The 12,386-nt window shown below is 32.0% G+C and overlaps 1 protein-coding gene across 2 annotated transcripts in view; it reads left to right on the top strand.

Annotated features, from left to right (window-relative positions):
* Positions 1 to 12,386, top strand: part of LOC132736732 (condensin-2 complex subunit G2-like) — a 39,609-nt gene that overhangs the window by 24,431 nt on the left and 2,792 nt on the right. For both annotated transcript variants that reach the window (XM_060723931.1, XM_060723930.1), the window contains exons 17-25: positions 491 to 568; positions 1,109 to 1,179; positions 5,668 to 5,810; positions 6,225 to 6,421; positions 6,993 to 7,106; positions 8,511 to 8,660; positions 9,403 to 9,502; positions 10,230 to 10,405; positions 12,077 to 12,220. In XM_060723931.1, coding sequence (XP_060579914.1) covers positions 491 to 568; positions 1,109 to 1,179; positions 5,668 to 5,810; positions 6,225 to 6,421; positions 6,993 to 7,106; positions 8,511 to 8,660; positions 9,403 to 9,502; positions 10,230 to 10,405; positions 12,077 to 12,220 — 1,173 coding nt within the window. The remainder of the gene's footprint in view (positions 1 to 490; positions 569 to 1,108; positions 1,180 to 5,667; positions 5,811 to 6,224; positions 6,422 to 6,992; positions 7,107 to 8,510; positions 8,661 to 9,402; positions 9,503 to 10,229; positions 10,406 to 12,076; positions 12,221 to 12,386) is intronic.

Below are 12,386 nucleotides of genomic sequence, written 5' to 3'. Positions count from 1 at the left end.
ATTATATATATACTTTATTATATTGGCTAAGTTACAGGTTTTCCTTTTGTTAATGCTAACATATGGAGTGTGTTGATTTCAGCAGTCTTTCCCTTACAAGCATCCTGTTACTTAATGAAAACATTAATTTTTCATTTTGTAAATAAAAAAAAAACATTTACAAATAGATTTACACTGCTCTGTTGTAAATCACGAATGAAATGAAGGACAAGTAGCAGTAAGATTTTTTTTTTTGGTCCCTGCTATATGATGTAAGTAGTACGCATTTCTTGAGTTTAAAGTTAGCGACCTTAAAACCTCTTTGTATGATTTCAGGCCTGAGCTGGTGACATAGTTGACACATGTATTTGTCTAAAAATAGAACTGCCACTGTCTGCGAATCTTTTATAATGTGCTACAAAAATATTTGAGAAAAGAAATGCTACTGTCAATGCAGACTTTAAGTATTTTATTTAAATACTAGTATACTATAATGTGTTGTTTTTTTCAGGCATCAAATGCCCAGTTGAATAAAGCTTTGCAGAAGAGATTTAGCTATGCCTTGCCTGAAATGATTAAAGCTTTTACAGTAAGTCTTCTTTAATGAAGTTTATTCATTTGTATTAAGTTTTCATTTGCTCCAGTCCACTTTTCAAAGAAATTTGGCTGAGCTTTTTTTATGACCCCATCGTTATTGTATGTGTTGATAAAACTCTTGTAAGCTTTCCTGAGTTCATGGTAAACTCAAAGGATCAATAAAAAAAAATGTCCATTGCACACCATTTGGGTTGTTAACACTTCATAGGCTGTAGTTCTGATAGGATCTTGATCTAACTTTGTCAGATTTTTTTGTCTGGATAAAATCTTCAGCAGATTTGGATATGGTTCATTTGGGATCAAAAACTTTGTAACAATGTCAGGAAAACCTTGATCACACTTTAGAGACGAGAAATGTGAATTGCTATGGATAAAACTTGCTTAGAGTTAAGGTTGTCTGGGATTGAAGATTAGGCCAGTTGCAGAATACAATCTTTTTTCTCATATAATTTTGTTAGAACTGTATTGAGCAAGAAATGCATTTCATTACTATTGATATTGTTTTAAATGCTCCCTCCATTGCTATTTTCAGGATCCAGAGATCATATGTGTACTGGTACAGATTGCTGCATTTCTACCAGCAAACTATATACCTACTTTAAGGTATTACTTCTCAATTTCAAATTATTCATAGGATATAAGTATTTCAGCTTGACTTGAAAGTATAGTTGGGCCGTCTTACTCACCCTGCCTTACACTTTGTTTCTGTCTTGCATGTAGCTTTATAGACCCTTTCATTTAAGCGATAACAGTCAGTGAAGAGTTACTTCCCTTACCGGATGTGACTTAAATGGGGGATAAAATTATGCATGCCGCATAGAAAGTTAGCTTATAGAAAAGTTAAATGCGTAAATACTGATCGTTCAATCATGATTATAACATGTATAAAATTTACGCATACATACATAAATTCAAAATCAAGACAATAGAAAAAAAACAAAAGCAACAATTGAGATTAATTCTCGCTACCTCGGATTTATAAATCCGTGTCGCTACGGAGTGAAACAACGAAATTTTAAAGCGATTATATTTATTAGATCTAGATTTTCTCAAATGCCAGGATAAAAAGCTAGTAATTAAATCAAATTTTAATATTTTATAAACACACATACACACTGAAATTGCCTATTATAAATTTAAATGGCCATTTTCTAGTTTTCTGTGTTATTTTCTGTCATTTAGAAAATTCCGGCATATTTTGACAAACCTGTAAATAAGATTGCCAATGTCTTTTAATGGTTGTTTTTCAAGCTTTAATAGAACAATAACAGAATGCATTCTGTCAATACTTACTGATTCTTTTTCATAATGCCGTATAAAAAATTAATATTTCAAAGAACCAGTGAAGGATATAATTATATAAATATTCCGGAAAGAATGAATACCATGTGACATTGACTTTTATAATTTTAGATTCGCAACAGACGATGATAAGATAATTTTGATATTAACAATCTATTCTTTAAAGACATTTTCTATATATAAGGGCCACTGGGTCGTAACATATTAATTAACAGGGTACATAATTATGTTGTATATACAAGCGGCACTTGGCTGTGATATCATTAATCACCAGGGTGCATTTTTAGAGTTATAACATTACATCAGATTACGTCACTTTTGTTAGTTGTCAAAATATTAATGGTTAGAATTTTGTTATGGATCATCCTAGGGACTTTATTGATCATGCCTTACAGATTTGATACTCGATCCAGAGTCCTACCAACTGGCACAGTCAAAAATACATAAAATTATAATTCAGTTAATAACGAATTTCTGTGAACGTGTTTCACAACTTCTTTTTGTTGGTTTTTGTGATTTTTAGCTCGACTATTCGAAGAATATGAGAGCTATTGTAGTCGCCCCGGCGTCGGCGTCAGCGTCCGCGTCGGCGTCTGCGTTGGTTAAAGTTTTTTGTAAATTCAAATATCTCAATTATTGCTTGAGATATTCAATTGAAACTTACAATACTTATTTATAGTAACAATGTACATCAGATGGACAAGTTGCATAACTCTGCCTACAATATTGACAGAATTATGCCCCTTTTTAACTTAGAAATTTTGGTTAAAGTTTTTTGTAAAGTCAAATATCTCAATTATTGCTTGAGATATTCAATTGAAACTTGCAATACTTATTTATAGTAACAATGTACATCAGATTGACAAGTTGGATAACTCTGCCTGCAATATTGACAGAATTATGCCCCTTTTTAACTTAGAAATTTTGGTTAAAGTTTTTTGTAAATTCAAATATCTCAATTATTGCTCGAGATATTCAATTGAAACTTGCAATACTTATTTATAGTAACAATGTACATCAGATTGACAAGTTGGATAACTGTACCTACAATATTTTAAGAATTATGCCCCTTTTTAACTTACAAATTTTGCTTAAAGTTTTTTGTAAATTTAAATATCTCAATTATTACTTGAGATATTCAATTGAAACTTGCAATACTTATTTATAGTAACAACGTACATCAGATTGACAAGTTGGATAACTCTACCTACAATATTGACAGAATTATGCCCCTTTTTAACTTAGAAATTTTGGTTAATGTTTTTTGTAAATTCAAATATCTCAATTATTGCTTGATATTTTCAATTTAACCTTACAATACTTATTTATCGTATATAATATTTTACATAGTATATTTCAGTTTGCAAAATCACATAACTCTGCCTGCAATATTTACAGAATTATTTGCCCCTTTGAAACTTAGAAATTTTGGTTAAAGGTCTTCAAAGATATTTACTTGAAACTTTACACATGTACTTAGGGTCATAATTGGAGAGTCATAATTGTTGTATGTCACTGACCAAGTTCCATAACTCTACTCGCATTAAGGCTGATTCATCTCCCCTTTTCTACTTAGTCTCTTGGTTAATGTTTACATGCAAGTTTTACATATCTCAATAACTATTAAAGATATTTATTTAAAACATCACATATGCATTTAGAATCATAATTGTAGGTCACTGATCAAGATCCATAATTCTATCTTGCATTTAGGCTGATTTTTCTCCCCTTTTTCAACTTATAAATTCATGGTAAAGTTTTGCTTTTAAGCTGTTATGTCCATAACTACTGAAGAATTTGTGCCTTTTTGGGACATTTTTATGCATTCATAATAATAAAGCAGTGATTTACTTGATAGTACATCTTAATAACAAGCCTTTGTACCTTTTTCAGTCAATTTTATGTAATCATAGGTAATTAGCATTATTATACTCAATAAAACACCCTTGTGACAATTTTTGGATAGTCAGTATTGGCTTGACTATTCAAAAATTGTCACAAGGGTGAGTATAATAATGCTAATTACTGACTAAGAATTTACGATCAAGTTGCATACCACCTCAGATATTTTCCTATTCCATTGACATCTCGGTTTTAAACATGTTGAAATTTTATGCACTTCTTTGAGAGCATAATAGGACTCTCCCGAAGACCTATAGCCGTGGATTTAAAAAAGAATTTGGCCCTTTTGTTAATTTAGAAAATGTTACATTATCAAGGCTCTTTTAATATCAAACACTTAGAATAGTCGAGCATGCTGTCCTTCCGACAGCTCTTGTTTAAATATATGATAAGCAGAGTATGAATTAAGACGTATCAAGTTGAGAATATTACATTAACAGCTTAAATATATTGGTGTGATGTACGATTTTTGAGAGTGCATTTTTTGCCGACAAAAATAGTATACAGTCATGTACATTCAAAAGAATTTTTACTTTTTATTCCTTTACATTTTTTTTTGAAATTACATAGATTTATATTGATTTCTTTTCTTTGTCTTAGTAATGCTTAAATCAAAATGATTTTTAATAATCCAGTATGTTGCAATTAATTATTACGCAGCCGTTTTTCAAAACTTCAGAATCCTTACATTTTTGAAACTCAAAATATCTTTTTGGTATTGTATATTAGCAGAGACATAGATACATTATCTATATCTCTGGTATAAGCAAGTTAGTACGATTTAACTGCCTGGTCAAATTTTCATTATTAAGAATCTAACGAAAATGGTAATCATGATCAGTTACCCAGGAATATGGTCTACTATTAAAACAAATCATAAACCATATTATATAGTAAATATATTTATTTATTTCACCATCCTTTTTATGTAATATCTTATTCAATTACACAAAATTTTGGCAATTTCAATCTGAGAAAGTATTAAGATCTTTATATCCCTCTATTATTGTACTTAATCATATCGGCATTGTCCACCGTATCTCCCAATGACGTCATCCAAGGGCGACAACTTGAATACGGTCTTAAATGAAAGGGTCTATATACCATATATCAGCTTCTACCCAATAATTCATTCAGCCATTGAAAAAAGAAAAGAAAAAGAAAATGATGCATAAAAATCATTTGAAAATTCTCTATAAGCAGAAATAAAAATTCTGTAAAAAATTACGCCATTTAGCTCCATTCTCAAGTCATTGTAATAGCTTTTTACTGGGCATATACATTACAACTTCACTTTTAACCAGCGAATTAATTGTTAACACAGTTGCATCATGCTTACCATATTTGGTAGTATACACTCCAGTGACTACGTGACTTACTTTTTTGCATGCAAAATGTGTAATGATTGAAGGAATGTTGTCTAGACCAGTTTGTTTTGAAAATTGGATAATTAGTTGGATAGAATTATATTCCTCCCTCGGGTACTTGAAGGGGAATTTTTGTCCAATCAAAGGACAATTAAAAGGTATGAAACAAAGCTGTACATGATTTGTAAAACAGTTTGTGGTAGACTTGAAATTGGTATGAGATGTACTGTAAATTGATGAAGAATAAATTCCTGCATCACAGGAAATGCACTGATTGAAGCACATTGCGTGAGGGCCGTAAAGAAAATGCGCCAAAACCGCGAAAAACGCACTCTGAAAGAAACACTGAATGTCTGAGTTATGAACCCTTTTTGTAGATCACTGATCACTGTCCAATATCTTATTTATTGTATTCATAAGTATACAGCAGTATATAAATGATATAAATGTCACAACTGTCCAATGAGAATGAACGTTACAAACAAGATTAAATGTCAGAGCTGTTGAATTTATATTTTAGTCGAACCTGGTTACCAAAGTTACGAAACATGACGGCAGACAATAAAGAGGAAGATTTTGCGGTGCTTTTGGAATCTCTGTGCAGAAATGGTCGTGGTGCTGAAGTAATTGAATTGTTAACAGAGTGGCTGTCGACAGAACTGGGTAAGTGTGGAAGCCTGTCAAAGAATGTTTATGAAGCAAAAATATATGTACCTGTAAATGAGAAGTTAAATGGATAAGTGAGCTTTTTATCAGGATTTTTAATTTTTTAATTTTACAATATGATGCGAATATGCTGTCAGATTTAACCAGAATATACATTAATTCAGTAACAACAGTATAAAGATTTCATAACAAATTTACTGGTATATTTAACCTGTTAATTTAAATGCTCGCCCCTTGTCGGGATTTGAACCCACACGATTATATATGCTAAGATTGCTATTCTGATGCTTAATAAATTAGCCATGTTGTAACAATGATTGCCAATCAGATTGAAAGACGGACAAGATCATTAATGATATTTAGAATGGGAAGATTTAATTCTGAGTAACTGATCATCTCTTTGCTTCACAGGGGAAAATGATGAACATGTACCTGTAAAGAAAACAAAAAAGAAGAAAGTTGGATTTGTGGAACCAAAAGTAGCCCAGCCACAACTTGCACTGAACATGCTGTCCTATCTACAGAAGGATTCTGTCACACAGGACATTTTACTGAGAGACCATACACAAGACATTGCCAATGTTAAAAATATTCTTAAGCAATGTCTGGTAAGATTCTAAAATGATATAGAATAGTATGATACGAATTGATATTTTAAGATTGTTGCTTGATTTGACAGTTTTATATTGGAAATAGAGCAAACTTCAAACCACTTGCCCCTCATCACTGTAAGTTTGAATCTCGTCGGGGACTTTTGATTTTTTTTTTGTGTGAAAGCTCTAAAGCTAGCAAAAGGACATCTGTGGCTCTACTGAGGTGACCGTTCATGCCTGAAATAATGCACAGAGGGCAATTGAGGTCTTCTTCAACCAGTACAGCTTTGAAGTCGCAATATGACACATACTGTGTTGGTGGGATGAAACCCCCACCCCCAAAACCTAAAACATACAAAAGTTATGTGGTTTCAAGAGGAAGAAGGCAAGTATAGAAATTTATGTCCCTGACAAGGCAGTCTTAAAAATATTTGGTATTTCTAGATAAAATTATATTTTGTAAGTGACACTTGAAACCATGGCACTGATGATTCAATAATAGTTGAAGATTTCACTTCAACTTTGGGGAACAGTTATCTTAATGGATAATATACATTTTGTATACATTATATTTTAATATATTCAGGGTAAGATAGAGAATTTACTTGGTGGTGGATCTAGTCAGGTAAATACTGACCACTCTCTAATGACGGCATCATTTACACTCTACTGTAAACTGACTCTTCTTCTTCATTCAAAAGTGAGTATTTATAACTATTTTTATAGACATTTTCGCATAAAAATTTAAGTAAATCAAATTTATCTGAGTTACTATACATAGCTGTTATGAAGTCAATATGTCAAAATAACATCATGTCACATACATATGTTAAGATAAAAAAAACCCCACTAATTATATTGCTTTGGGAGCAGTGATGAATTTTATTAAGGTTAAGTCTTACTGTAATGCTTTCTGACCAAAAAATTGAAAGAAATTGGCCAACAATGCCCAAAACCCGTAATTTGTTAGTCATTTCCAGAATGTTATTTTTCACAATCTTCGGTATTCAATTGTTTTTAACAATTTTTAACCAGAATTTAGTACAAAGTGATATAAGATGAGTGATTGTAAATAATATAATGCCCATGATTTCAAAAAAATACCATTCCAGAAATAACCGATTTGCTACGATATTGGCTGATGTTAGATTTTTTTTGGCGGGAAAGTATTACAGTAAGACCTTATTTAATACTTTTTTTCAGTACAGTAATAATGTATATATTCTGTAGTTTCATATTGTTAGATTGTGTAGTAGGAGCACTTTGTAATTTCTTGCATGTCAGACAGGATTATCTACCGTTTACACCGGTGCTAGAAAACCCTGTCTTACACCCCCCATGTAAGACAAGTCGCGTGCTTTAAATGACGTCATTACTGCGCGCCTATTATGAATGAATTTCGTTCTTAGGTTGACGTCACTTAATTGTTATGAATGAAGTTGTAAGTTCATACGCTACTATAAGAAAAAAGTGCATTATTAAAATATCAGGTTTTGTAATTTCTGTTCTGAAAATAATTGATATGTAATATGCAAGAAAAAGAATCAAACACTGGCTGTCAGTGCAGACGGGAATATCTAGCTCTCGGGTAACTGTTTAGCGGTAACTCGGCAGAGCCTCGTTACCGCCGTAAACAGTTACCCTCGAGCTAGATATTCAGGTCTGTACCGGCAGCCAGTGTAAGATTCTTATATTCTATGTTATTTGAAGGAAAACTTTAAAACAATTTGTATGTCAGACATATCTGTGCCTATTTACATTCAGATGAAACAACGTCTTAAAGGAGCATTATGCCTCAGAACTGCAGACTTTTTTATTATTTATAAATGTTTAACATGTGTCAAATAATGTTTTACTAATGAATTTAGAGCATGTAAGAAAGTAATGCTGAACGTCAAGTTATTTCAATATTTGTCATAAAGGTAGCAAAATAGTAATTGCCAACAGAGCAAAGAATGTATAACATCTAGATCTATGTGGCAAATGAGTAACTTTTTTTTTAAACTGCAACAAGATAACAAACATAAAAGTTTTTGAGAAATAAGAATAATAGCAATTCTGAGGCATAATGGGCCTTTAATGAAAAAAATGTTTTTATTACCAGGATAGCATAGGTTACAGCTGTGTTCAAGAGTTTGAGGAGCTGCTTGGATGGACAGACAAACATGCCTTGCCGGTTCTAGGTGTCAAGTTAGAGGCAGATTGTGATGCAGAGAAACAGGCTAACAGGAAGCTGGTTTATGATATAATATGTGTATGTATACCTGTATTAAAAGTTATTTTTCCTATGTGCAGGTCTTCTGCTCACAGTTTGTTATAAAAAAATAAGAATTACTTTTGCAAAAGAGCTTTCATAAATGTGCATCTAAATTGACTGTATTAGATGAGAAAAAAAGACATATCATTCTGTAGAATATGAACTTCTTGGTTTAAGAATCGACTCAGAATCATGCCTGGGACTTTTATTTCTATTTCATGCCTTGTGGTTATACTTGGTTGCTTGCTTTGATGTCTACCTCGTGGATATTGTCGAGTAACCCCGTTGAAGTTGAAATCTAAGATATTGCACCAAGGGCCAGCCTAGGTCTTTCTCCATCAATAAAACTGGAAAATATTACAAATTCTTATATAACTGAACCATTTTGAAAAGAATATAATGAATTAACATAATCTATGGATTGAAATTCTACAATTTTATGTCACTGAAAAATAGAATCATCTTTCCTGTAATTTAAATTACTGGTTAGTTTTCCAGGAAAGTGAGATAGGTGTACCAAGATGTGTCCAAAAAATGTGTTAAAATAGCCTGAAAAAACAAAAAAAAAACAAGCACGTTCAAACAGTTTTCTATCTTGTGACATTATTTAATACAATTATGCTCAAATTATTGTAGATTGTTGAATATAATGCAGGTTATGTTGAATACATTGTAGGTTTTGTTGAATATATTGTTGGCTTTGTTGAATATATTGTAGGATTAGTTGGATATATTGTAGGTTTTGTTGAATATATTCAACACAATGATGTTACTTGGTGTAGGTGACAGCTCACTGTGCAACAAACTTGTCGACTTTTGTACGTCATGTCTGGTAGCAGGTAAGTAAAAGAAAGAGCATCATAAATGAATGAGGCTATTTGATATGTATGAGTAGGCAAAAATTAAAAAAAAAACACTTTCCCTTTATTCACATTATGAAACCCAAGAATAAATAAATGAACCAATGTATGAGCATCTGAATATGATTTTCCTGTCATTATTCCTTTTCCTGTTGTCATAATAAGTAAACCACAGAAATAATTTAATCAATCAATGAGCATGCTCTATTTTCATCCCCAACAGACAGTGTGGTAACTAGAGTACAGCAGGTAACTCATACCTGCACTGCAGTTAATGCACTGTGCATTTATAAGTATATCATTTAACTCTGACACATTTTCAATAGAAATATCTAAAAATTATCATGCAGTTATCATATGATATGTTGGTTTGTCTTTGATCAACCTGCTTATAACTTTGTAAAACAAGTTCAATTAATTTTAGTAATGAAGTTAAGCGAATATGAATATAATACATTTGTATTGAATATACCATTTGAGAAATACATGAACGCACTGTTTACACTAAAAAAGAAATACTGTATCATGAACATTAAGCTATGCTTGTGTAATGCCACGCCTCATTGAAATTTATGCACATCTGGGATGTATCATAGTTACTGCAGTCCTGCACACAAGAAATATATTTAATGGCCGGATAATATTTTTGAATTTTTGAATTATTATTTCCCACATGGATTAATTAGTATTTTCATAATCTTTATAGATCAAGATCTAGAGTTACTTCCCCTGGCAATGTTGTGTATTTACCAAGTGACAGAGTTTCTACAGTATCAGTCCGAGCAGACCGAGGAATTAAACAATACAATATCAAATGCTTTCAGTAGAATTCTTATCATCATAGCAGGCTATGTGAAAAACAATGAGGTTAACAGCCGAAAGGTAAATTTGTAGCATTAATTAATGAGTGAGATTTGAAAAAGGATTTGAGCACCAAACTCAATACAGTATTCTAGTATATAACGAACAAGGCGCTTGAATGATTAAATGCTAAAATCTAGCCTTTTCACCCAACAGAATGAACTTTAAAAGGTCTATTTCATCTTTACACACCAATTTATATGATAATGAATGAAAAATGTAAGAATCAGTGGGGAAAAAAACCAACGTTATTTGAGCCGCGTCATGACAAAACCAACATAATGGGTTTGCGACATGGATCCAGACCAGCCTGCGCATCCGCGTTCTGATCAGGATCCATGCTGTTCGCTTACAAAGTCTATAACAAGTAGAGAAACTGATAGTGAACAGCATGGATCCTGATCAGACTGCACGGATGCGCAGGCTGGTCTGGATCCATGCTTGCCGCAAACCAATTATGTTTGTTTTGTCATGACGCGGCTCATTTGTCTATTTTGTGATCATTTGGTCTAGAGGTACATCTCAAATCCTGTAATGAGTTAGTCCTTAATTAATACACATTTAGGTTAAAGTGAAAGAACAGATTGTAGTCCAAACAAAAAGTTATAGTTTACCCTATAGATCACTGCAGCTAGTCACATTGTATTCACCAAGCCACAGCTCACTCACCACACTGTTCTGGCCATGCTGTTCAAGTGTTCAAAGCTAAATCTAATGAGATATTTTTATGATATTTATAAACGGTGAAATTACATTGTTTTCATAATCATAATTCATATGGTCGATTCTCCTAAGAGTTGTTTTGTAAAATGTTTCTGTTATTTAACACATATGAAAACTGTGTGAAAAACAGAATAAAATGTTCTGGAACAAAATATGATGCTGCTATTTTAAGTAGGTTTTTTTTGCCATTTAGCAATGGGTTGGTGAAAGCTTCTTTCATTTGAAAGGAAAAATACCAATGTATTTCTTTCATACAGGCATTCTGGAATTTCTCTTTTTCAAAATTCAAACAAAAAAATTATTACCTGCAAGCAACAAACACTCTTGTCAAACTGGGTTGCTGGATTCACAATTCAATGCCCTACTAATAGAGCTGACTGGGCAGTGGTTTGTAAAGATTATATTGAGTAGAGCCAAAAGAGCAATGTTATGGAATGCCTGTATTGTTTTTAACATTATTTGTATTAATTAAAGCTGGTCTTGAATATAAAAACACATGCTAGTTCTCCTTTATTGTTTAACATGTTTGGCACAAATCCTGTCGCAGAATAATTTTTTATAGAATAATAAATACCCCAATAGAAAGATACCCCCCAATAAGATTGTCATTTTGTTTTGTGTGTGTTGACCCTTTCAGCTTGAAAGAGGTCTTAAAAGATTTCCCATAGGTGAGTAAGCAAGACTCAACCTTAACCACTGAGATTTTCAGGTATTTTGGTTGTTTATGAATGAAATATATTTAACTGTAAAATTACTTAATAAATTGTAAGATATTAATATTATTCTTCCTCCAAATTCTAATCTCATTAAGAAAAGGTGAATTTAAGCTTTTTTTTAAAATTTGAAGTATTTACATTCTGATTTTCTTGCAAGTTTTATAAAATAATCAGATAAAGGGAGGTAATAAGCATTTGGTATTTTTGTTGATGTAAGGGAGATAATAAAAATAAGACTTGGTTTCTGCTTTAGTTACTTGGAAACATAAAAGCACATGTTGGAGAACTGATAAAAGTGATATTTGGACCTCTGCCTTTGGACTCCACACTGGTACATGATGTGATGGGCACAATTTTGGCAGCCGTTCTTGCTGAACTTTCCTCTTATAGTCAAAATGTAAGTATGGTAATCTTCAGTATTCTAAAATGTTAATTCTAGTTACTCCATTGACTCTTCTGTTCCACTTATAGGTTTTCTACTTTATTATTTATTCAATGAAAATCAGAATAAAAAAATTACAAGTCAGGAAATCGGTAACAAGAATTGGATGCATAAAAAGTAA

This window comes from Ruditapes philippinarum, unplaced genomic scaffold, assembly GCF_026571515.1.
Source record: "Ruditapes philippinarum isolate M1 unplaced genomic scaffold, ASM2657151v2 ctg1994_1_1_1_1, whole genome shotgun sequence".
NCBI classification, from domain to species: Eukaryota; Metazoa; Mollusca; class Bivalvia; order Venerida; family Veneridae; genus Ruditapes; species Ruditapes philippinarum.
The sequence above is the reverse complement of the archived record's forward strand: the minus strand, read 5'-3'. Positions and strand labels throughout refer to the sequence as shown.